This window comes from Lissotriton vulgaris, chromosome 3_1, assembly GCF_964263255.1.
Source record: "Lissotriton vulgaris chromosome 3_1, aLisVul1.2, whole genome shotgun sequence".
In the NCBI taxonomy this organism is placed as follows: domain Eukaryota; kingdom Metazoa; phylum Chordata; class Amphibia; order Caudata; family Salamandridae; genus Lissotriton; species Lissotriton vulgaris.
The window spans coordinates 1,086,099,166-1,086,126,514 of NC_141689.1; the positions used below are offsets into that span (position 1 = coordinate 1,086,099,166).

Below are 27,349 nucleotides of genomic sequence, written 5' to 3' on the forward strand. Positions count from 1 at the left end.
CGGTTTCTCAAATTATATTGCATCCCTGTGGTTTCCTGTTGAGGAGAACCACCCCATGATTGTGTTTCTTTTTTTTTGGTTTATTATCCCATGTGTTCGTGAAAGAATTCGGTACTTGCTTAGAGTTATCCTTTTCAGCTATCCTTACACTTAACTTGTAGTTTCCCAGGTCTGGTTTGAAAATTATCTCTACCTAGCGTTGCATATATTTCTTCAATATTTTTTCAATATTTTTAGGCAATTCCTGATCCTGCTGTGCAGGAATGAACTCCCTCAGTGGTTGTAATAGCTCATGCTGCTGCCTCCCACTTTATGTTACTTCACATAATGGCTGATACTGCTGCAAAACTGCCTATCAGTTTAATTCCCAAGTCCAGGGCAGATTCTGCCCTGTGCTCATTCTGTACCTGTTTCTGCACTTCAGGCAATACAGCCAGTGAAGGGGTTCCATGAGTTCAGGTATAAACGACAGCAAAGACTGTACCCCAAGTGGCACAATCTTCCACCGGGTGAGACATCCCCATTGGCAAGCAAATTGTTAAAATTCTCTGTTTCTCCTGTATGGGGAAAAATCGCTTCAAGATGGCTCATTTTTGTGCTATCCAGAATGAAATTTGCTCCCAACTCGTGGCAATCTTTCCCATAACCCCATTCAGTGTTTGTCGGCTAACACCCTTAGTAGCCAATTGTGGTTGTCCAGACTAAGCAGTCCACGCAGGGTCAATTGTTAATCTTTGCATTGTAAACTGTGTAAGATTTCTGTAAATCTTTACTAGATCTTCCTATAGGGTGCTTAATTCTGCAGTATCTAAATTAGCAAAGTTAGGATGCAGTGTATAAGCAGCTAAGGCTGTCCATGTCGCTCCTTCTTCACTAAGTGTACTGAGTCTCACCTTATCTGTAGTGTGGATGAGGGCGCCTTTAAACCAAGTTGTATGTTCTTGGTAAGTTAAGGGAATTTCTGTGTCAGCATTAGGAATGTTTTAGTCTGGTGTTTCATCTTTAATGTAAATGTACAACAATTATGTGCAAGCATCCGCAGCTGGGAACTAAGGTCACGTCTCAACCCATTGCCGGGAGACTTTTCAGTAATAATTTCATGTAACAGCATGTCTGCCATTTTCTGTAATATTTAGGGCTTCTGCTTCTTCTCCTATATTTTCTCTGTTATCTCCCTTTGCAGACATTGTTTTTAAAGAAGAAGGAAATTAGTAAATGAATTCATGGAAATAGGGTGTAAACAATTTGGGAAGTTTTTATCCTACAAGCTTGAATATTCTACAGCCAATACATAGGGTATGCCTACTCAGCTGATGCAGATTTACCTACCACATACGTCTCCGGTTTGGAGGTGTGTAGAGGGTCTCTGAGAAAGCAGGGCTGACCTACTCAGGTAGACCTTTAAATAAGAACCCAATTAATGTTGGTGGCTCCATGTCATGTAGTTTCCACTAATCCGTAAAAGCTGCACTTTGTTGGACAACATACACTTTGGAAAAGCTGCCTAGACTGATTCCAAGCTCCCCCGAAAGATATGTTGGCCTAGAGACCAGCTAGCTAACAGTGGCACTATAAGCCCCCTAAACCCTACCAGGGAGCGAATGGTTTCTGGAAACCACTGAACATGACAACCCTGACCCCTCAGGGATAGTGGTAACAGATCAGGACCTTTTGCTCAGTCACTCATGCTTACTTGTCTTCAGAGAAGTATATAGAGAATACACAGTGGGACATTTTCAATATATTTATTGAACCAACCTTATTCTTGTATACAATATATGTGTTCCTTTAATCAGTAGACATAAGCAAATGAAAGTGATTGCAAGCACCAAAAGAGTAAATAGCAGATATAGTTCTACCTTGGTGCTAAGACAGTATAAATATATACAGGCATATAATACAAGATAGTAATCAGACGTACTACTACTGTGCAGACTGTGTGTGTGTCTAGAGTGTGTGTAGGTGTGAAACAAAAAATTCCCCTAAGGGACGATCCAACTCCATTACCTGGCAGGAAAGAATGTAAGTCCCTGTCTTGGTAACAAACTGGACACCCTTCACCGAGATATCATACCACTGCATGGTAAAGTCTCAGCATGCGGGAACCCTCAGTGTCAGCTGAAGTGCCTCCTCTGCTAATCATATGAGATACTGATTATTTATAATAGAAAGCATCCTTGCAATGTGCGTATAGATTAGCGATGTTATGGATACGTAGCTAGCCCTGTCGCCCAGCGGGTGAAAATAGAACAGCATTTGTACATCCATGCGTAAAGGTCTTGTACTTGGTGTTCGAGGTATTGTGATAATGTTATGCGGAGCCAAATGTGTACATAGAAGTAGTTTCACTGAATACACACCCCACGCTGTCCTTGTTGCTCTCTCTACCATGGCTTTTTTTCATTTTTTCAATTTTCCTCATGCCCTCCTCCAGTTGTTTTCCCATCTGCTCCTTCCTTGCTTCCTCCTCACTTGCCCGGCGCAGTTCACAAAAATGAAAAATTTTGATCTTTATCGTTTTTGGAGGCCGAACAACTGCCATTTGCTGCTGGACAGCACTGCCTTCAGAAAAGTACTTTTGCACAGTAATATGTCTTTATTTTTATGTAGCATTACGAGTGGGGTGCACCATCTGGAATTGGTAAATAGAAAAATAGAAATAAAATAGTGTGTGTGTCATTCCATAGGCACACATGCATGAAGAGTACGAAATAATGCTCCAGTCAGAAGCAGTTTAAAGCATTGGCAAATCCAGTAGGTTAAAAAGGTAAAACCTATTGGTTAACCAAATCCCGTTGGATTTATGTTGTTTTGTTTAGCGTTCCCAACAAATTGGTACTTTTTGTTTGCATGTCTGCCCACAGTACATGTGGTTTATCTGCTACTGTGTCAATATACGGTAACACTTTACAGCATTCTTTGTAGTTGCCATAGCTGTTAATCTGACTTTTATTAACACATGGAAATCAGCTGCTTTGTCTTTGGCATTGATAAAACAGCAAAACACGTAAATGCAATACATTTCCTTTTAAGCATTTTGTGGCCTTCACTATACTGTGCCTGTTGTACTCATTAAGTAAGCACAAACTTTCAAGTACTATGCACATTCAAATTAATGTCAGTATAATTAACTAACAACTTGTGTTTTAATTAGGAATTGAAACATTTGGGAAAAATGTTGTTGTAGTTGGAAGATCGAAGAATGTCGGAATGCCTATTTCAATGCTTCTTCACACTGACGGCCGACATGAAAGACCTGGAGGTATGAACTAATTGTGTACTCTATAAACAAGTGTTTCTCTTCAGGTTTGGCTTGCACATCGCTTCCCCTGTGCTTGTGAAATCTCTTGTATTTAAAATATCTTAAAAGGAGGCTCTCATCAGTTTCCATCGCTGAATGGTCTGTGATGTTGGTCCGGGAAGGAGATGTGGTCAATGCTCCGGGAGGGGGCGGACATTTTGGGGAATTGACTAGGATGTTAGCGCTCTAGTTGCCACGGTCCTCACGCTCACCCCTGATTGAAAAGAGGCAGATGACGCGACCACGCAGCGGAACAAAGCCCAACACTTAACACTAGCAGTCCGACTCTCGGCTGCTGCACAGGGATCTCTTGAGAATTTTAATTGAGACTTTTGCACATAATTTCTTTAAGTTTTAAAAATATTCTTACCTGAATGTGTGAACTATCGATCATTTAAACATATTGGTCCGGGAAGTAGCTGTGTTCAATGCTCCGGGAGGTGGCGGACATTTTGGGGAATTGACTAGGAGGTTAGCGCTCTAGTTGCCACGGTCCTCACGCTCGCTCCTGATTGAAAAAGGGCGGATGACGCGACCGCGCAGCAGAACAGAGCCCAGCACTTAACACTAGCAGTCCGACTCTCGGCTGCTGCACAGGGATCTTTTGAGAATTTTAATTGCGATTTTTTGCACATCACTTTTTTAAAGTTTTAAAAATGTTCTGTAGCGAGGTGGGGGAGCCCCTGGCCCAGGTATGCGATGAGGGACTCGTAACTTGTGACCCCCCCCTCTTTTCTCACCAGGAAACGGACGCACCTACGTGGCACAGAGTGGAAGAGCCCTTCGGTGGAGACGAAGCGGAATGGGAACAAGGTCCCTTTAACTGGCCAGGTATGACTGATGAAGAGGAGGAGCCTAGGGCGGACTTAAAAGGCTCACAGCCACAGGACCAGGTGTGTCTATACACCGGAGGAGCGGTCAGAGTGGATTGGAGAGGCGGAGAGGCGTGGAGCAGCGGTGGAAGAAGGAGCGGTAAAGCGGAGGCAATGACGGAGCGAGAGGAAGCAGGAGGAGGCGGAGAAGAGGAGCTGAGATCGACGGAGTCGACAGTCCCTGGACGAGGACCAGCGTCAGCCGAGGACAGAGAAGGAGAGCACTCGAGCGGAGTGCACGAGAAGCAAACAGCGTCCGGACCAGAGGATTCACCAGCAGGGATCGACATCCGGAGAGAGCCGACAACAGACGGATCGAGACGCCGGTGGTTCCCCGGACGACAAGCAAGATCATCGGAGCCAGGAGGCCAACGACAACACGCTTCGCCCAGCCACTCCCCCGGAGGGGCGTGGCTAACAGAGGTGCGTAACAAAGTTGCGGGGTGGGTGTGGAGTAAGCCCTGAGAAAACCCCGATACCCTTAATAAGATCCCCTGAGCACTTCCCTCACCGTCACCTTTCATAAAGTGCACAGTGTGTTCCTCCACCCCCTTCCCTGATAACGAGTGTCATCAAAACACCTGTCCTGATACTTTCCTCTGTCTTTGCTTCTCTCCTTCGGTGGAGTCTGGGACACAACGGAGACCGACAGAAGAGACCGAAGAGGGACCCAGCTTCGGCGGGAAGAAGGAGTGAAGGGAAAGAGCCGGCGTGAAAGAAGTCGATCCCCTCGACGTACTACCACCCGTCTTACGTGCACAGACAGACTGTATCAGTCAATAAAACCATCTTTGAAACCTACACGGACTCGTCTCCTTCCTATTCCCGTCCAGCCGCTTACAGTGGTGGAGAATGCGGGCAACCCAGCCGTCTGCATAACCAAGATGGAAGAAATCCTGCAGCAACTAGCCAAAGGGCAAGAGCGGCTGGAATGGGTGTTGGAGAAACAGCTTCAATCCGCCGAGGCCGACAGGGAGATCATGAAGGCTGCCGTGACCGCGCATGCCCTCGATCCAGTGATCTCCACGGTGGCTCCTACAACCGGAACAGTGCCTCACAGTTTGGGAGGCGTCTCTCTCCAGAAGTACATCCCGGGCGAGGACCCGGACTCCTTCTTGCTCAACTTTGAACGGGTCGCCCGTGCCTGTGGCTGGCCCGTGGCGAAGTGGCCTTTTTTCCTGGCTCCCTTACTGGTGGGGGAGGCCCAGGCGGCCTACCAGGTCGCTAATCCCAAGGGGGATACCTCGTATAAAGACATCAAACTCATAATACTGGACCATTTAGGACTGGATACCGAGGCGTACCGCATACGTTTTCGGAAGGAGAGGGGTGTTCCCGGGGAAACTCCCAAGACTCTGTTTGTCCGGTTGAAGATGGCGGCAGACAAATGGTTGACCCCCACGGTGTGTACAAAAGAGGAGATAATGGACAGAGTCTATTTAGAACAATTCTTAGAGGCACTACCCTTCGCCACACAAAGATGGTTGAGACAACATCACAACCTAACCACGGCACAAGCGGTGGAAATAGCCACCACCTTCACCCGGGCTCAACCTCGACCTCCTCCTTCTTGGGAAACAGAGAAACACAGACAGCCGCCGAAACCAGAAAAGAAACCTCTGAGACCCTCGGATCCTGTAAGACCTAGGCCCTGGAGACCTGAACCGCCCATACAGAGCGGACCACAGTGTTTTGAGTGCGGTGCTTGGGGACACATCGCCCGGATGTGTCCTAGAAAGAAAACCGGCGAAGAACCCATGGAGGTGGGATACCTGCCACGAACTGTATTGTATTCGGCAGAGATGGGACCAGCCTTCCGAGTGAGTGTTAAAATAAATGGGACCCCCATACAAGCCCTGTTGGATTCGGGGTGCCGCCAATCGGTGGTACAATCATTGCATGTGTTACCCGCCCAGATTAAACCCCAGGAACAGGTATTCATCAGGTGTGTTCATGGGGATGTCAGGCCATATCCCGTAGCAATACTTCCCATACGCCCCCTTGTTGGGCGACCACAAACTGTCAAAGTCGGAGTGTTGCCCACCCTCCCTGAAGACCTCATTATCGGTACAGACAACCCCGCCTTCCTGGAGATGTTTCATGAAAGCCTAAGACCTTCCAAGGGGAACAAACATGACACTCATGTAAAGCCAGCATTGGTGTCCCCGGAGCCCTGGATCCTGGACCGAAGCTTCCGGTTCTCCCAGGCCAACGATGCGACCCTACACAATGCATGGGACAACGCTCAAAGGACCCAAGGACTATCCCCGATACTTTATCCCCGATTCTTCATTAAAAATGACCTCCTCTATAGACAGGGAGCCAAAGACGATCCGGAGCAACTACTCGTCCCGGTGGCCTTCCGTGAGCAAATACTGTTCTACTCCCACGCCCACCTAGTAGCTGGCCACACTGGGGCCGAGAAAACTACACAGAATATACTTCGTAGTTTCTACTGGCCCGGGATTTATAAAGATACAATGGAATACTGTCAAACATGTGAAACCTGTCAAAAAAAGAACATGACCCGACCTCCAGCGGTGCCGCTCCAACCCCTGCCGATAATCGGAGTCCCCTTCGAAAGAGTAGGCATGGACTTGATTGGACCCCTTCCCACTACACGGAAAGGACACCAGTACGTGTTAGTGATGGTGGATTACGCCACGCGCTTCCCGGAGGCCTTCGCGTTGTCGTCAACAACAACAAGACAGGTGGCAGATAAAATGCTAGAACTGTTTTCAAGGGTGGGTTTCCCCAAGGAGATCCTTACGGATCAAGGAACCCCCTTTGTATCCAAACTGATGAAGGAAGTGTGTCTCTTGCTCAATATACAACAGATCAGAACCGCGGTTTATCATCCCCAGACAGACGGTCTCGTCGAGAGATACAACAGGACATTGAAGACCACGCTGCGGAAAATGCTGGAGGTGAACGGCAAGGACTGGGACCAAGTACTACCCCTGGCCTTATATGTGATCAGAGGGCAAAAACAGAGCAGCACAGGCTTCTCGTCCTTTGAACTCCTTTACGGGAGACAACCTCGATCCCTACTCGACATGACGAAGGAGGCTTGGGAGCAAGAAAGCCCCGAAGAAACCCTACACACCCTGGAGTATGCCCGAAACCTGAGGTCTCAATTGGGCAAAATGAGAGACCTGGCCTACACCAATCTAGCACAAAGCCAACAGCGACAGAAAACGGGGTATGATAAAGGGAAGCGGTGGAGAAGACTACAAAAAGGAGACTGGGCCCTGGTCTTGCTCCCCTCATCAACCCAAAAGTTTAAAGCAGAGTGGGGAGGGCCGTATCGGGTCATCGCCACGATAGGAAACACCAGCTATAAACTGCAACTTACAGCTAGAAAGACTCAAGTTTACCACATAAACTTGCTCAAAAAGTGGCTAGGTCCGCCGCCTACAGGAGTTCTCATCACCGACCACTCGACTGGAGAAAAGAACAATACCATCGGGAAGTTAGTGATAAACGATGAGCTGATGGACCAGGAGAGGAAAGAACTGTTGGCAACGCTAGGGCGGCATACACCGATATTCTCAGACCAACCAGGAAAGACCTCACTAACGGAACATCAGATCCGGACCGTCCCTGGCAAGATCATCAAGATCAAACCGTACGGCATTCCTGAGGCTAGGAGAAAAGACATACAAAAAGAGGTTGATGATATGTTGAAGATGAAGGTCATCCGTCCCTCCGATAGTCAATGGTCCAGCCCGATCGTGATGATCCCCAAACCGGATGGAACCCGCCGGTTCTGCATGGACTTTCGAGCCCTTAATGATATATCCACCTTTGATGCCTACCCGATACCCCGCATTGACGAACTAATTGAAAAACTCGGAGAAGCCAGATATATAAGTACAATAGACCTTACGAAAGGATACTGGCAGGTGCCTCTGAGGGAGGAGGATCGTCATAAAACGGCTTTCTCAACGGACTCGGGTCATTTCGAATTTACGGTCCTACCATTCGGGCTGCACGGGGCGCCCGCGACCTTTCAGAGACTTATGAACAACGTATTGAACCCTCATAAGGAATACACGTCGGCATATTTGGACGACATTGTGGTGTTCAGTACGGACTGGAACACCCACCTGACACATCTGGACAAAGTGTTCGAAACCCTGCACAAAGCGGGATTAACCATCAACGCCAAGAAAACGCGGTTGGCATTCCAGAGGGTCAAATATCTGGGATACGTACTGGGACATGGGTTGATCGAACCCCAAATTGAGAAGATCCGAGCCATCTCCGAAACACCTTTTCCCAGAACCAAGAAGGAGATGCGTGCGTTTCTAGGTCTGATCGGTTATTACCGACGCTTCATCCCGCAGTTCGCACAAATTGCATCCCCCTTAACGGATACCCTCCAATCCCAGGTTAAGCCGGCGGTTCTATCGACCCCCTCGAGGGACATGCTGGGGGCCTTTGATACCCTAAAAAAACGGATTACATCCTCGCCATTACTGACTTCTCCTGACTTCACCCGGCCCTTTGCTCTACATACCGACGCCTCGGACTACGGCATAGGGGCGGTCCTATCCCAACCAGGAGAGGATGGAGTGGACCATCCTGTGGTTTATGTGAGCCGCAAACTGTTCCCAAGAGAATTGAAGTACCCAACTGTGGAAAAAGAGTGCTTGGCGATTCGGTGGGCTGTGGGGAAGTTGGCTTATTACCTTGAGGGGCGTCCCTTCACACTGTACACGGACCATGCCCCCCTCTTGTGGATGGCCCGGAACAAATCAAACAATCCACGGGTGTTGCGGTGGTTTTTATCATTGCAACCTTTTGCCTTTCGGGTTTGCCACAAGAAAGGGGTGGACAACACTGGGGCGGACTACCTATCCCGTAATCCCCTTCCCGAACGGAAGAGTCCAGGGGGGGAGGTGTGTAGCGAGGTGGGGGAGCCCCTGGCCCAGGTATGCGATGAGGGACTCGTAACTTGTGACCCCCCCCTCTTTTCTCACCAGGAAACGGACGCACCTACGTGGCACAGAGTGGAAGAGCCCTTCGGTGGAGACGAAGCGGAATGGGAACAAGGTCCCTTTAACTGGCCAGGTATGACTGATGAAGAGGAGGAGCCTAGGGCGGACTTAAAAGGCTCACAGCCACAGGACCAGGTGTGTCTATACACCGGAGGAGCGGTCAGAGTGGATTGGAGAGGCGGAGAGGCGTGGAGCAGCGGTGGAAGAAGGAGCGGTAAAGCGGAGGCAACGACGGAGCGAGAGGAAGCAGGAGGAGGCGGAGAAGAGGAGCTGAGATCGACGGAGTCGACAGTCCCTGGACGAGGACCAGCGTCAGCCGAGGACAGAGAAGGAGAGCACTCGAGCGGAGTGCACAAGAAGCAAACAGCGTCCGGACCAGAGGATTCACCAGCAGGGATCGACATCCGGAGAGAGCCGACAACAGACGGATCGAGACGCCGGTGGTTCCCCGGACGACAAGCAAGATCATCGGAGCCAGGAGGCCAACGACAACACGCTTCGCCCAGCCACTCCCCCGGAGGGGCGTGGCTAACAGAGGTGCGTAACAAAGTTGCGGGGTGGGTGTGGAGTAAGCCCTGAGAAAACCCCGATACCCTTAATAAGATCCCCTGAGCACTTCCCTCACCGTCACCTTTCATAAAGTGCACAGTGTGTTCCTCCACCCCCTTCCCTGATAACGAGTGTCATCAAAACACCTGTCCTGATACTTTCCTCTGTCTTTGCTTCTCTCCTTCGGTGGAGTCTGGGACACAACGGAGACCGACAGAAGAGACCGAAGAGGGACCCAGCTTCGGCGGGAAGAAGGAGTGAAGGGAAAGAGCCGGCGTGAAAGAAGTCGATCCCCTCGACGTACTACCACCCGTCTTACGTGCACAGACAGACTGTATCAGTCAATAAAACCATCTTTGAAACCTACACGGACTCGTCTCCTTCCTATTCCCGTCCAGCCGCTTACATGTTCTTACCTGAATGTGTGAACTATCGATCATTTAAACATGTTGGTCCGGGAAGGAGCTGTGTTCAATGCTGCGGGATGGGGCGGACATTTTGGGGAATTGACAATGAGGTTAGTGCTCTAGTTACCACAGTCCTCAGGCTCGCCCCTGATCGAAAAGGGGCGGATGAAGCGACCGCGCAGCGGAACAGAGCCCAACACTTAACACTAGCAGTCCGACTCTCGGCTGCTGCACAGGGAACTCTTGAGAACTTTAATTGCGACTTTTGCACATAATTTTGTAAAGTTTTAAAAATGTTCTTACCTGAATGTGTGAACTATCGATCATTTAAACATGTTGGTCCGGGAAGGAGCTGTATTCAATGCTGCGGGAGGGGGTGGTAATTTTGGGGAATTGACTAGGAGGTTAGCGCTCTAGCTGCCACGGTCCTCACCCTCGCCCTGGTTGAAAAAGGGCAGATGACGCAACCATGCGCAGCAGGTGCGCCGCTGGTGCGCCAAAGGCGTGCCTAAGACAAGCCCGTCTGCGAACGTCCACACCCGAAGGGGCCCAGGAGCCAGAACCCCTGGTTCTCTTACGAGAAAATCTCGTTCTTATTCGGCAGCCCAGCTTTATGCTTTTAGCGGGACTGGGGCGCAGGTATGCTATCATAGTATGGGGCCACCCTTTGTAAGTAGCATATGCCCCCATTGTACTTTTGAACTAGACCCCGAAGTCTCAGTAGTAAAGACTCCTCTTCTACAGACTGTTCACAAAATGTACTCGCTAAATTGCTGCTCGTTTCCCAAACATACCATTGAAATCCGGTTAATTCTAGAAGAAGAAGACCGGGATGTCATGTTCCTTACGGAAACTTGGCTTACCAGCTCACTAGACCCCGGTTGTGGTCCAGGCTCTTCCTCCAGTCTATTTGATCCAAAGACAAGATCGGGTATTAAATAGAGGAGGGGGCCTGGCCATTATTTATAAAGATACTTTTAAATGTCGGACCACTACTGGCCTTATTTTCGACTGTGAAAGTGTCTCTTTTGCCATCAGCTTCTCTCACACTTGCACCTTCTCCGGGGTCTTAATTTACCAACCCCCAGGAGCAATTGGGCACTTCAACAGTGACCTACCCGAAACAATAGCCAAATCAGTTAGCTCCCTCCCCAACTTCTCCGTATTGGGGGACTTGAATGTCCACTTCGATGATATCTCCTCACTTATTGTGGAAGAAATGACTGATAGCCTGGGTGCCCTCTTACTCAACCTGAAAGTTACCAGTCCCAAGCACCAAAAAGGTCATTTACTCGACTATTTCTTCTCCATCATTAATAATCTGATGGTGGAGAAGCAAATTCTGCTGCCTTGGTCGGATCACTATTTGATACCTTTCTCATGGACCCCCTTGAATAGTGATCGGTCATTGGAACCGGTAAATAAGCTGAACCGTAACAGGGCCAAGCTTCCTACTGAGTCCTGGGCACTTACTCTCAATAATACCCGACCGGTATTTGAGACTGATCCAGAATCTTAACCAAGCCTTTGAGACAGTTGCTCCTAACATGCTGGGCCTCACAACCTTTCACTTGCCTCCGGGACCATTCTTTCTCCATGGAAACGGGGCATGGTCAGAGCATTGCTTAAAAAACCATGCTTGGACCATGAAATATTTGCTAACTATCGGCTGAACTTGCTCCTACCAGGGATCGCAAAAATTGCAGAAAAGCATGTCATTTCCATTCTGTCCACCTTTTTGGAGGAAAATGACTGCTTCCATCACTCTCACATCGGTTTCAGAACCCAACAGGGAACAGAGACAGCCCTTGTTGTAGTTGTTGAGGAAGCAAGGAAAATTCTGGATGCTGGGGGCTCTGCAGCAATTGTCCTCCTCTGGCCATGATTGTCAAACCCTATGGCATACAGATCATCCCTAAATCGTATCTAAAATTGAACAGAGCAAAAACTGACCTGACGTTCTTGGGCAAAGCTTCCCCCCTAGGCCCCAGCTCCTTGCGGCCCAAGTGTCTGGATAGCATGCCCCCCCCACCCAAAAAGAACAAATTAAAAGCCTTGGAGTATGGCTGGACCACAATCCAGACATGATGGAGCAATCTTGGAAGGTATCAGGAACCTGTTATGGAATATTGAGGATGGTTAGGATAGTCCTCCCCCTGCTGCCTTTCAATGCCAGGAAACTGCTGGTTCAAGCCTTGATTCTCTTACGTCTAGATTGAGCAAACGCTCCCTATCTGGGCTCCCCATGCTCAACGATAAAGAAGCTACAGACAGTGCAAAACTGTGCAAGCCCGCCTTGTTTTACAGACCCCCTATAGGGAATCTGCGCGATCATCAATAGCCTCTCTCCACTGGCTCCCAGTCCCTGAGAGAATTAAGTTCAAGGCCTTATGCATTGTTCACAAGATTCTATCTTCTAAGGGCCGACCAATTTTGCACTCCATCATCTCTCCCTATCGGTTCAGTAGAGCCTTGCGCTCTGGGAATAAGTGCATGGCAGTAGTCACTAGGATATATAAGTCTGGGAGCGGGAGAAGACAATTCTCCGACATCGCTTCCAAAAGCTGGAATACTCTTCCAAACCACATGTGTCTTGATGATGACTATCTGTCCTTCACTAGACAGCTCAAAACGTTTCTGTTCCCGGCTGCTTAATGATCATTTGTGTAGACTCTGTTCCTAAGCGCTGGGAGGCCTTCTGGTAGCCATGTACTCTACAAATGTCAATTCATTAATTCATTCATTCGCTTTTGTGTGGAACTTTGAATTTGTTAACTTCCCCTGGCTGCAAACATTTACAATATGTCTACTGCAGCTGGTCACAATGTTTAAGTCACATTTCCTGTCAAGATAAGATCTATTTTCATTGAAAAGGCAGACAGCGTCTAACAGTATGCCGGAATGCTTGCTTTTTATGTCTCGTCCTACGCAACCCGCATGCGTTGAATAGGAAAGAGACCTAAAGCCGCCGATTCCCTTTTTGAGGCACACTTGTGCACGCATTCCATTGTCTTCAATGGCAACACGTGCACGCAGGGTGATTGCCTCGCGGGAGCCAACGGCAATAATTATTACCATATGGCGCTGTGAGCGGCAGTGCCATATGGTATTAATTATCGCCGCTGGCTCCCGCGAGGGAATCAGCAGACCCCCTCCTGCTGCTGTTGCTGTGGTTAGGGTACGTGTGGTTTTGTTCTGCTCATGCGCCCTGCTGTTGTTGTGGTTAGGGTACGTGTGGTTTTGTTCTGCTCATGCGTTGTGTGTGTATCTGAAGTCCTGCCCTAAACTGTGTGTGCGACAAGTGCTATTTTTGTGCATCTTCGGTTGTGTACGGCAAATTAGATGTTGCTGTGGGAATGTGTAGGTATTGTGCTGTGCATAGAGCGAGGAATGCCGGAGAGAAAGGCCCAGGGTCTGCCTTTTTTGTGCCTTGTAATGAGCACATGCGATGAGGGGACTCTGGTCCGTGCCCAGTTTTCACAGATCTCACCCGCTCTCTTCCCCTCCCAATCGCCTCCTCTTCTACCTCTTCCTCTGCCAAGGCTGGCTCGAGCAGCTGCTGCTGTGCCGGTGTCTGGGCCATCTGTGGTGGTAGAGACTCCCTGAAGTGGTGACATCAGTCCCATGAACCCCTGCCCTGGCACTGTTCCTGCTACAGCGAGGAAGGATGGGTGCTAGTGATGTACGCCCTGCCACCCTGGCACTGTCTCTCTTCTCAGGGAGAGAGCTGTGCATGCTCTGTCACCCTGGCCCTGCACTGATAACACTAGCGGCTTAGGACCCCATGATCCTGGCACTGCCCGCGCCACACGGGTGAGGGATTGGGCCTGGCTGCACTGACACTGCCATGCTCACACAGGGAGGAGGGTGGGCGCTAATTTCACAGGCTCGGCTGCCTTGGCAGTGCTCCTGCCACCGGGAGTAGGTAGCGGTGTCGGCTGCCCTTTCTTCCATCCCCCATATCCTTAAAGTAGGAGCGGTGGCTCCTACTAGCTGTATATGCTAGCTGACTGTTCCAGCTAAAGAAGGGAGGGCTTTGCTCTAGCTGTAGAGGCTGTCCGACCCTGGCACAGCTCCTTCTACGGGGCGGAGGGAGAGAGACGCTAGCAGCTCAGGTCCTCTCTACCCTGGCCCTTCTCCTTCTGGGTCTCTCTACCCTGGCACAGCTCCTTCTGGGCCTCTCTACCCTGGCACTGCTACCTCTGGGACTCTCTACCCTGGCACTGCTTCCTCTGGGCCTCCCCACCCTGGCACTGCTCCTTCTGGGCCTCTCTACTCTGGCACTGCTCCCCTTGGGCCTCTCCACCCTGGCACAGCTCCCTCTGAGCCTCTCTACCCTGGCACTGCTCCTTCTGGGTCTCTCTACCCTGGCACAGCTCCCTCTGAGCCTCTCTACTATGGCACTGCTCCTGGGCCTCTCTACCCTGGCACTGCTCCCTCTGAGCCTCTCTACTCTGGCACTGCTCCCTCTGGGCCGCTCTACCCTGGCACTGCTCCCTCTCGGCCTCTCTACCCTGGCACTGCTCCCTCTGGGCTTCTCTGCCCTGGCACTGCTCCTTCTGGGTCGCTCTATCCTGGCACAGCTTCTTCTGGGCCTCTCTACCCTGCACTGCTCACTCTTGGCCTCCCCACCCTGGCGCTGCTCTTGCTACACAAGGCAGGGGTAGGGCCGGCTCTGCTGCCATCACCACGCTCCTGCCACAGGGAGGGGAGATGGGTGGGCGTAGGGTGCACACGCTTACCTGCCTTCATGGCAGTTTTTGTACCACAGTGAGTAGCTAGAGGTGTTAGCTACGCAAATCACCCCTCACGTCCATTAAGAGGAGGAGCTATGGTGGTCGCTGCACAGGCTGTGCCACCCTGGCACTGGTCCTAATAAAGGGAAAGGGGGTTCGCTATCAGCACAGGCCCCCAAACGCTGGCACTGCCACCGCTACCTGGAGAAGGGCAAAGTAATGGGGGGTGCTGAGGGACGCACAGGCTCTGCCTACCTAGATCGCCAGGATGCTCCTAGTAAGTGTTCAATTCATTCGTTCATATTTGTCACTGCTCCAGTTACAGGGAGGTGAGAGGAGGGTGGGTGTAGGCTGAGCAGACTGCCGCCCTGGCACTGCTCGGGCTACACGGAGGAGGGGTGAGGACTAGTGCCTCTCCTACACTACCTCTGCTACGGAGAGCAGGGATGCGTGCTCAGTATCTGTTACTCTGGTGCTAAGCTTTCCTACTACAGGAAAGAGGGGGAGTGCTAACTGTACAGGCTGTGCCACCCTGATATTGCTCCTGCTACAGGGACGGGCTGGGCAGGTTCTGCAACGAGGAGAAGGGATGAGTGCTAACTGCAAAGGCCCCTTGGCCCTGGCACTGCTCCTGCTACACGAAAGAGGGCAAGGATAGGTTACTGGCACCACAGGCGCTGCGATGCTGGCACTTTTTTTCTTCAGAGGGAATTGAAGATTTTTTCAGTACGACTCCTGTACCAAGGATGATGGTGGGTGCTCGCTGCCCTGGCTTTGCCACTCTAGCACTTCTCCTACTACAGGGAGGCCTGCTAGCTTCACAGGAGTCTACCACTGTGGGACTGCTGGTGCGGGAAGGAGGCAGGGTGGTATACAGCGGAGGCTTGCTCGCCTCCTGGCACTGTTGCCATCTCATGAAGGAGGCTTGGGAGCAGTCTTCATGTGACTTTTCTGCCCTGGCACTGCTCCTGGCTCGTGGAGTCGCAATGGATTGTGGAGGCATTTGTCCCGCTACCGTCACGCTATCCTTGCAACATCGAAGAGGGGAAAGAGGGCTGCCAGCTGCACTGCTGCTAGGGGACAGGTGATAGCTGTACTGGGTCTATCACAAGGAGGTGGGAGTGGGTGCTGGTTCAGCTGCAGTCCTAACCCCAGCCTCGAATTGCTTCTGCCACAGGGAGAAGAGAAGGACTCTAGACATAATAAATACCAGAGACCCAAGTCTGTTTCAGATGTCTTCATTCTTCCTACTTGGTGCATTTTTAGCCCTCCTCGGGTAGGCTCTTACCCAACCAATAGCCTTTCATCACAGCCTCTATCTTCGGATTCCACCCAGAGGAGCCAGCTCTTTGGAGAACACGCATGGCTACTTCTAATGCGGTTTTGCCGCTACCCTGGTTTAGAATTTATATTTGTGATAGGCCTGAGCTAGGGTTCTCACCTTTCTCAGTAAGAAATACCGGCCATTGATTCGAGTTTTAAGGTTCTAGATGGGACGGAAATGTACGTTATATCCACAGAATTCTTTTAGCAGTGCAATGCGGCCTCTATTTCCTGCAAAACGTTTTTAGGACTAATTTAGACAAATCCATAAACCTTTGAGGTGGGTTTCTCTTATTTTTGTTTCCTTCAATCAAGTTCATAATGCAAAGGGGAAGACCCGGTTTTTGCAATTTTCTCGTTTTTCTTTTGACTTGTTTTGGCATGAAAATATTGAGTGGGCCAGTATGGCTGGTTATGTGTCAAACCTAGCCAGGGCAGACATTGGAGAGGAGTTGGCCTAACGGCTAGGGCGGTCGACCTCGAATCTTGGGTACAGGGGTCGAGTCTCTGCAATGATGCTGAACATCCCGTGATTCTGGGCAAATCGCTTAATCTCCCCGTGCCTAACAAAACAAGCATTGGCATAGCCAATAAGCCTCGCTTTTGGGACCTTATAAGTATTTAGTTATGCTGCACAATATCCTTGGTGCAACAACATCACCTGTTGCATGGCTAAACACTTATAAGGTCCCAAAGACGATACCTATTGGCTATGCCAATGCTTGTTATTACTTAGTTGTGTAAAGCAGATACTTTAGCCTTTGAAAGTCTGTGGCATTTTCCATTCATGCCTCTGTAACTTTCTCTGCACTTTGTAGGCATTATCAGATTGTTTTTTTCAACTTAATCAGATTATAAATGTTGTAATTAACATTGCATGTTAAAAATAAAGTTAATATACAAGAGCTATGCTATATTTTACTACTAAACATGGCAACTACAAGTGCAGTTCCCTTGCAGACAACAGGGTCATGATTTGAATGGTGCAGCAAGTGCAATAGCAACGGGCCCAATAGTTGCCAAAATTCTTCTAAACACATAATATTGCTATATTTGACTACTAAACAGGTAGTCATAATTGCAGTTACCATGCAGTTAAAAGAGACTCGATTTGAATGGTGCAGCCTGTGCAGTGACACCAGGACCAAAAGCTCTAGGCAGCTCACTACGGGGCAGACAGCGGCGCTCGTTTTATTAGATCTGAGCGCCGCGTTTGATACTGTCTCGCATCCCATCCTGTTACATCGCCTGGAGGAGATTGGGCTGGGTGGCCCTGCCCTCCAGTGGTTCCGGTCTTTCCTAGACGATCATTTCTTTAGCGTTGCCATCCCACCGTTCCAGTCCCAATTCCATCCTTTGAAACAGGGGGTGCCGCAAGGTTCCTCGCTGAGTCCCACGTTGTTTAATCTTTACGTGAGACCGCTGGCTGAGGTCGTCAAGCAATGGGGCATGACCATGGTCTCATATGCCGACGACACTCAGCTAGCGGTTACGATCAGCGGGGATGCGGACCGGGATGCCCCCAGGTTTCAGAGCGGACTTAGGGCGGTGGCGAGCTGGATGAAGAACAACTGTCTCCAGCTCAACGCAAAGAAAACGGAGATCATGATCGTCGGTAGGAGGTCGGAACTATGGGGGGACAGGTGGTGGCCTGCGGAGCTGGGGCCGGTCCCCATTCCGGTCACAGAATTAAAGAACCTAGGAGTATGGATGGATTCCTCCCTCAGTTTTGTGGGCCATACGAAGAGAACCGCGGCCTGTTGCTTTGGTATCCTACGATCGCTGCGTCCCGTCTTGAAGTTCTTTGACCATCGCACCAGGCAACTGATAGTCCAGACTACAGTGTTATCTCGCCTGGACTATGCCAGCTCGCTTCTGGTAGGGACCAATTTGGCGAAGGTTACCCGCCTCCAACGCGTTCAGAATGCCGCGGCGAGAGCCATTGTTGGCTTACCTCGAATATGTTCCGTCTCCGGCACATTGAGATCACTGCATTGGTTGCCTATCAGGGCAAGAATCCAGTTTAAAGTGCTGTGTTTGGCGTTCAAGATTTTGAGGGGTGGGGGTCCTCAAATTCTTGCGGACCTTCTGTCCTGGTATGTGCCTACCCGGTCCCTGAGATCTCTGGGTCAAGCACTTACGGTGATCCCCCGATACAGGCTGTGTCGGGTCGGTGGCCGATCTTTCCGGGTCAGAGCGGCCGAGCTCTGGAACTCTCTTCCTGTAGAGATGCGGTTGCTTGATGATCTTTTAGCCTTTCGTAAAGCTTTAAAAACTTTTCTGTTTGAATAATTTGCCTTTTTCTCTTCTTCTGTTATGTTCCCTGTAGGTGTTGCATATTACCTGCCATGCGCCAGGACACCCCTTAGCTGGGGCAGCTGTGCGCAATACAAAAGTCTGTAACATAACATAACATAACATAACACCTATGATTGCTATATTTTACTACTACACAGATAGTCACATGTGCAGTTACCTTACAGTCAACAGGGTCATGATTTGAATGGTGCAGCAGGTGCAGTGGCACTGGACACAAAAGTTCTCAGAACTCCTCTAAACACCTAAAATTGCTATATGTCACTCCTATAAAGCCAGTCACAATTGCATTTACCTTGCAGTTAGTAGGGGCTTGGTGTAGCAGGTTCAGTGTCACCGGGCCAAAAGTTGCCATAACTCCACTAAACACCAAATATTGCTATATTTTCCTACTAAACAGGCAGTTACAAGTGCAGTTACTTAGCAAGCGCTAGGGTCATGATTTCAATAGAGCAGCAGGTTCCGTGGCACCGGGACCAAAAGTTCCAGGCACCCGATTTAAGATCGATTATTGCTAAATTTGACAACTAAACAGCCACAAATGCAGTTGTCTTTCAGGCACTAGGGTCATATTTTGAATGGTGCAGCAGCACCAGGCCAAAAAGTCGTCAGAACTCCTCTAAACACATAATGTTGCTATATTTTACTACTAAACAGGCAGTCAAAATTGCAGTTACCTTGCATTTAAAAGGGGCTAGATTTAAATGGTGTATCAGGTGCAGTGGCACCGGGGCCAAAAGTTGCCATAAGTCCACTAAACACCTAATATTGCTATATTTTATTTCTAAAGAGGCAACCACAAGTGCAGTTACCTTGCAGGCAACAGGGTCATGATTTGGATGGTGCAGAGGGTGCAGTGACACAGGGGTCAAAAGTTATCATAATTTATCTAGACACCAAATACTGCTATATTTTACGAATAAACAACCAGTCACAAATACTATTCTCTTGTAGGCACTAGTGGCATGATTTGAAGGGTGCAGCAGGTGCCGTGGCACCCAGCAGAATAGTTGTCAGAACTCCTCCAAACACATAACATTGCTATTACGTAAATTCATTCTATTATTTCCCTCTTTCATATCATTTTTCAAAATTGTGCTATTACTTACCCACACTATTCTACTAGTAACTGCACAATATATTGCCTTTTTGTACATAAGCAAATCATAACAGTTTAACAGACTTTTTGGTAACCTATATTGTACAGCTACTCAGCAAGCTACAACTTACAACAAAAAACTGCTTATTTTAATCAGATAGGCAAAACCTAATGCATTTACCAGTGATTGTTGAACAAACTATAGTTTGCAATGCTCAAAATAATCCTGGCCTGGATGATCCACAGTGGCGTCTCTTGATGTTTTATGAGAGCAGGAAAGGGACCACAGCACAGATAAAACTCGTTGTGCCGCCTGTGCACGTCACAGGTTGCCACTCACCGGCGAGAGAGCAAGGAGAAGACGCATACAGCCACGGCTCCGCTGCATTGCGAGGTACAGCTGAAGCACCTGGCTGTCCCTCGGCTGATCCCACACCACCGGGGGGGGGGGCGATTCCCGACATCTCCTCGGTCCCGCTCAACGAGTCGGGAGCGGAGCAGAGCGGGAGCAGGAGTGACAAGTGGCGCATTGAGCCCATTGAGCGGTGTGCTGTGAGCCGTGACCAGGGAGCAGAGAGACAAGAGCTAGACCCGCCGAGCCCAACAAGCCTCATCTAGCCGTGGAACCACTACCACAACACCCTCCCGCTTGAGTCTTGCGGGAGTGCTGTAGGAGCAGTGGCATAGGCAGCGGTAGCAGGGGTGAGGTTGTACCAGGCCCAGGCCCAGGACCTGGAAGTCTAGGGGAGTGTCACAGTGACACATCAGCGGGTGCACTAGGGGGAACAGCGAGCCCTGGTCACTGGGAGCTGTGCAGCGGAAACATTAAGGTAGCATCAAGGCGCCTCAAGGCGCAGTGTGAAGCAGTCAGGAGCGCCAGGAGCCGAGGTGCTTTAAGAGCCTTTAAGAGTCCAAGAGCTATAGAAAGTAAACCAAAGAAGTGCAAGCAAAAGCCATACATAAGCCATACATCATATTGAATATCCCAACATATCTTGTCACGTGGACCCAACTATTGGCCCACTTCTGGCAAGGGTGTGGACAAAGTCTGGGTCAGAGCTGGGCAAAAACTCGGACTGAGCCAAAACTAAGCCAGGGTCGGCTGGGACTAACTTGGGCCACAATAGGCAGTTGCTGATTGTCAACAAAAAAAAAAAATAACCAGCTAAAATAGAACTTGAAAATCGATAGTCAAAAGGCTAAACACAGTCACTCATCCACAGAGGATGAGATCGGGCAGGGTCAGGCGGATGCCGAAGCAGCCTTGAAAAATCCAAAAGGCAAAGAAAACCCCTAGCGCCGACCAAGGGAACACAAAACAAAACAAAATCACAATCTACAACCCAACGCAGACAAAAAGGGAACATCAACAGCAGTACGAAGCCCACTAATCTCTCCAATTGCAACGATGAACAAGAACCAGAAAGGGAGAGGGACAACAGGAATAAACAAGGCCTTCTTCTTCCTGAAAAACCCAGGGGCCACACTCTTCTCGACTCCACGAGTTTTGCCAGGTCTGCCTGCCCCTTTAACCCCCAAGAAGGCAGATCACAACAAAGGACCAGCTACCGCTCTAAGTGTTTCAACTGCCCAGCCATCCTTGGGTTTAACAGCCACTCCCGAGGACCAAACAACCTCAAGTGGATAAAGCCCACACCAGGATGACTGAAAAGTAAATAAACAACAGCACAAGGAAATTGGAGAGAACATGCAGTTGAGAGAAACTATCCTGGCTCAGGTTGGCACAGGGGAAACATCAGCATCAGCAACCAAGCTGGAGACATCAGCACAGGGCCATGGCAAACTGAAGGTAACAGCCACAACTCCTCTTGTCACAGATAGCAATTGGAGGAAGGAAGTAGAAACGCATGGAGAAAGCTTAACAAAACCAGAATCACACGCAATCCCTAAAACGGTTCTAACTTCCATCACAAAACTCACATTACCTAGCGCCCTAACAAAGTCACCAAGACATGAACCAGTCGTTAAACAGGCATGGAGAACTGAAGCCTAGATACACAAGGTGCAACCGTGCAAAGGACAAGTCTAGCAGAAGTGAACAACTTGAATGACTCTGAAAGTTCATGGTTCAAGTTCCTAAGTTCCACATCAAGCCCAACAGTTAATAAGGTGATGTCACAAGACTCAAGTAACACTAAATCCAAATTCAAAACAGCAGCGGTCAATAAACCCCCCAAATTTAACGAAGGGTAGCTGACCATCCAGGAGGATAACCAGGATAAAATACTGGATAAAACTGGAACAGGAATTACATCAACCCTGAACTCCAGTAATAGCCTACTATACCGAGAGCAAAATCTGGGAGCTGGCCATTTATCATACCAAAAGATTGGACACAGTGCCGCCATAACACATCCGGAGTTTCTCACTTCAGCAATAGAAACTCTCCAGTCATCTGCAAAGGCATTTAATTGGCAATTGGATAAACTGGACATTGAAATAGACCTAATGAACACCATAGCTCACTACATCGCAGGGATGGACATTAAACTAGACAAACTGAATAAATTGATAACAACAGCTCAATCAAAATACACACTTGAACAAAGTCCCTGTTCCTGCGGCCCAATCATAGATAAGATGAGCCTCCTTCCTAATCTTTTAGAACAAATATTAGCGCTCAGACAATCAAGCCCGCCTCGCTTCAAGCACAAAGAAGCTGACAACAACACACAACCAATCCCTCTCAAACAGACAGACCAAGAAAAACAAAAAGCGACAAATTTGGAAAAGGCAGGTCCCACGTCAGATGTACCTGTCTCATCTAAACAAACTACACTAACTAGACGACAAAAAAAACGTGAAAGGAAAGCAAGGAACAAACTATCGGCAGGGAACATGGGCCGAAAATGTTCACTATATTCACCACATTCAGAAAAAATGATCACACAATAAACATTACCAGATCGCCTGAGGACTCAATGGATACATCGACTGAGGCACCAAAAATGCAGGCCCTAGCTAAATTAGGAATGCCCGATCTTATCTCAAAGGAACAAAGTGACCACATTATAAACAGTCGTTCCACACAAGACAGAAAGGACAAAGCAGTAAGCCCCAAGACGAGTGTAGGCCCCACAATACAGAAAGACCAAACACCAAGCCCGCAGAGCAGTACTCGCACAGAGGGCCTCATAAAAATAAGCGCTCGCAAAGGAAACATGGGTAACCACCAAAAAAGTGAACGCAAGGATTGCCCACACAGCATTGAGACAAGGCAACCAGAAACAAAAGAAGGGCAAAACAAAAAGCCCATGCCGCATGGGCCTAAACCCTGTGCCAAACGGGAGAAGCGGGCGGAAGGAACAACATGTACCTCATCCGGTAAAGAGACATTAAACTCTCAACAGAGCAAGACACAAAGTAAGGTACGACGGAACAAGGACTGAATCCAGTTTGAACGCCCAGGTAATAACCAAGAGTACATTTCTACTACAAAATCCCTGCAAGGCAATGACACCAAGAAATCCCCAGGTGGAACAGTCAGGAGCCCACTCTCCACTTCAGCTATAAAGATTATCCTACACAACGGAGGCTGTAGTGAAAATATAAACAACAAGGGAGAAGCTTCCCCCTGGGAAGGTGCTCAGGCATTCCACACGAGGGAACCAATTCCCGAAAGTAACACCAATGGTGTAATTGGGAAAGAGAATAACCAGGCCAGTAGGCCACCGTTAACAATTACACTACAAAATACCGAAACAAACACCAAGCTGAATAGTGAAAAGCGCTCAACACAAACACCCTTCACGATGGGACCATGCCACGAAGCCAGCTCCTACTGCAGGACAGACCATGAAGCCAGTGCCGGCAGCTGGATTAGGAAGGATGAACAACACCACCAACAACTGCTATTAACTCCGGAATATGAAACCCAGGGGTTGCACGACACACTAAATAGGCTAACATTCTCAAACTTTTTGCAAACATCCAAGAGCTACAACACCTAAACTCAGTCCATCTACTCTTAGTGGAATTTTATAAGCTAGAACACGACAAGAGGTTGGAACAAACTCTTACCACATGGCAAACGGAGGAGATCATTCAGCTAATAATGACCTTCAAGCAACAATTCCACACATGGGGCATAAGACTCTCAAGACCGGCAAAACCACACTACCCAGTTCCACTTAGGAAATCATCGGTGGTGAGGGAAAAAGTGTGACGCAAGCTAGAGACAAAGGAACAGGTACACTCAGTACTTCGGAATACAAGGGGGCACAGCACACCACCGGCAAGACACAGCGGGGCTAACTTAGGAAGACAAGAAAATACTCAAGGCACTGTAGATTACTGGAGCTGGTTAGCCAGAACGCTGAACAAGGAGAAAGACAATTGACCGTGCCAGAAACAGCCAACGAACAACTGTCACGTCACCCTCCATTTAAAATCATGGAACATAGCCGGTGCCAGGAAATGGCTAGAAGACGGCTGGCCCATTCGAAACTGGGAATCATGCGACATAATCGCCTTACAAGGAACATGGGCACTAGATGAGCTGCCGCTTGTCGGGTACACACACCTCAGCACCCCAGCAGAAAAAAGCAGCAATCATGGCCGCCCAAAAGGGGGGCTATCAGTGTACATTGCGACAGACATCAACATCAGATCTGAGCAAATAGCCCCACACGGTCCAAACATGCAGCTAATAAAACAGTATTTTCCCGGCAGAGAGGCCCCCATACTACTAGTGAATATCTATTTACACCCATACGCGAAAGAGATGCAAGCCCAGATAAACCAGTTAATAACCACGATCAATGCCATACGAAATAACAACCCCTTCTGGAAACTCATCTGAACATGTGATTTTAACTCAAAATCTAATCTACACTCCAGAGGAGGATGACAAGTTAGCAGCAGACAATGAATTCTGGAAGGTGAAACCCCAATACCAGCTCCAACCAGACTGCCTCGACCCAGTAGGGCAACAACTGGTAACAACTTGGAATACCTGGGCTTGTGGATCCTAAATGGTAGAACTCCAAAAGACTACCCTCCAAAGTACACTCATCTTGGAGGGACCACACTATCTAGGCTCAACTACACAGCAGTATCACTTCCACTACTGCCCTATCTACAACAGTTCTCAACTGAATTCACGACAAAAAGCTCTCAACCAACCTGAAACGATTGAAATGGTCAACAGATAACATTAAAGACCTTCAAGCAAAAGTTCAGAAAATGGAAAGTGAAACAAGCGCACACAACCAGATTCAAAACTGGGAGAGCTTAACAGAAGAGCTAACAACAATTATGTCCGTCACACACAAAAAAGCTCGGGCATCAAAATACAACAAGCCATTTTCAACGGAACTGGTTAAACTCAAGTTATAAATAAGGAAAAACGCAAGAATACTGAAAAAATCAGCTATATCACACACAGACTGGGACCAAAGACAGAACCTTAAAAAAAAAAATACAAAAAGGCATTGTGGGAACATAAAAGAATAAGGGAGGAAGACTTTTCGGCAAAACTACATTGCACGGCAAAAAACACCAACTCAAGTGCGTTTTGGAGATTAATAAATGGGCTAAACCACCCTGCAAACCCAACTACTTCAAGCTTACAAGAAGCTGATAGGGCCACACTAATAACAAAGAGATTCATGGACACAGCACCTCTGAAACACCTAGAATGGAGGCAGAGGATACAAGTGTCACCCAAGGAGTGCGAGGAATAACTAATCAACGACAGGAGGGCCTCACAAACAACAAACCTGTGGACGTCCTACATTGCACAACATATAAGAAACATACTTGAGAGAAGAATGGAGGGCAGAGCAAGCATCAGGAATGGGCCAATGGCCTAAACTGCACTAGGTAGAAAAGGCACAATTGAGTGGGAGCTATGAGACAGCAGACGCATTCGGACATCCAGGCTTCAGCGTCGAAGACATGAAAGAACACTTATGATGAGCCATGGTAGCGGGGCCCCAGGTCCAAATGGCATCCCCCCAATAATTTTTAAATCTGACCCAGACTTCTGGAGCGGAAGATTAAATACACCGTTCGATGAAGAAGAGAGAGAATTTCAAATTCCGTCAAACTGGCAAGGCTCAGTAATTACTCCGATTTTCAAAGGTGGAGATAGAACATCCCCAACGAGTTACAGGCTGATAGCACTTTTGGACATGGACGCAAAGTACTATGCCTCACTACTCTTGCAAGTTCTGACTACTTGGTCTGACAGCACAAAACAAATCCCGCTTAATCAAACAGGCTTCAAGAAAAGGTGTGGGACAACAACAAATATTTTATCTCTCTCACTGATAGCCGATAAATACATCCGAAGGAAACAACAGCTGCATCTCTGTTTCATCGACCTAAAGGCGGCCTTTGATAGCGTGGTCCCTAACATTCTATGGGGAAAACTGTACTGTTGGACCATCCCGGATAAAATAATCAGAGGAATATTGCTCTTATACTCCAAAACATGGATGAGAGTAAAACTGGGAGATGGAGCAAGCCTATCAAGGAAGGTTAAAACCAGTAAAGGGCTCAAGCAAGGCTGTGTCCTGCCCCCCCCTCTTTTCAATATTTTAATGGCAGACCTCGTGCCAAAGCTCAACAAGATCACATCCCATCCACCTAAACTAGGTAACCTACCCCTAACCCACTAATCCTATGCGGACGATGTCGTTTTGATGAGCCTAACCAAGATTGGCTTACAAAGGTCAATTGCGGGGATGTCGGAATTTATAGCCAACAATAACTTAGAGATAAACATCACAAAAAGCAAAACAATGCTTGTCACCAGACGACGGACTGCCAACCAACAATTCCAAATGGAGGGCAAAAAGTTAGAAGTAGAACCTAACTACAAGTACCTGGGGTTCTACTTCGATAACCGGCACAATCATCAGCAGCAAATAGCCTACATTTCTCAGAGAGAAAATGCCTTATCATTTGCCTTCAAAAGCTCAAGGGGCCATCATTCAAAACCCCTACTGGCAACAATAAAAGCCAAAACGCTACCTACGCTACCCTACGGCAGCAACAGATCTCCATGGGAAAGACGCAGACCTACTTAACAAAGCACAAGTGGCAATCTACAAAACAGTCTTTCAAATCCATCAGGGAGCCTCACCAGCGCAGACCACGTTAGAATTTGTGCTAATAAACGAAACGCTGGGAAGGAAGTATGCAACCATCAAGCAATGGTACAGCTTGAAATAAAACATAGCAGTCTTGGAACTAAATAAGGCTCTGTGGGACGAAATAGAGGAAGACGCAAAATTCCCATATAACCAATACCTAAAAAAAGGCTCTAACAGACACTTGTACAAGAGAACTGTGGGAAATCAATCTGCCCAACCCAGCCTTTAAGTAAGCTATAAATAAATCAGCAAAACTCCACTTGCTGCTAGCAGACAAAACCACCTTAGGCACGAGAAAACATGCCTGGATGGTAAAATCCAATTACAAATCACTCACCCCAACACCATACTTAACTTTTATGTTCTCGGCCCACAGAAAACTACAATTAATGGCCCTGCGTCTGGGTAAATTTCCATCCACCATGGACCAGCCAACTTGGGTCCACGACGGGCCTAAAGACTGTAGACTGTGTGGGAGCAGTAAGGAGGACCTTGTCCACCTTGTCTGTATTTGTCCGAACTTATCCCAAGCATGAGTCACTTTCCTAAAAAAAGCTGTACACACTAGAGGCATAGGCACATGCAGGTCGGCAATTATGGCGAACCTGGACCCAACTGACAC

The 27,349-nt window shown here is 48.5% G+C and overlaps 1 protein-coding gene across 1 annotated transcript in view; it reads left to right on the forward strand.

Moving 5' to 3' along the window:
- The window catches only part of LOC147727456 (bifunctional methylenetetrahydrofolate dehydrogenase/cyclohydrolase 2, mitochondrial-like), a 505,471-nt gene that overhangs the window by 206,926 nt on the left and 271,196 nt on the right, over positions 1 to 27,349 (forward strand). The window contains exon 5 of the mRNA XM_086963121.1: positions 3,155 to 3,262. Within this exon, the coding sequence (XP_086819247.1) occupies positions 3,155 to 3,262 (108 nt within the window). The remainder of the gene's footprint in view (positions 1 to 3,154; positions 3,263 to 27,349) is intronic.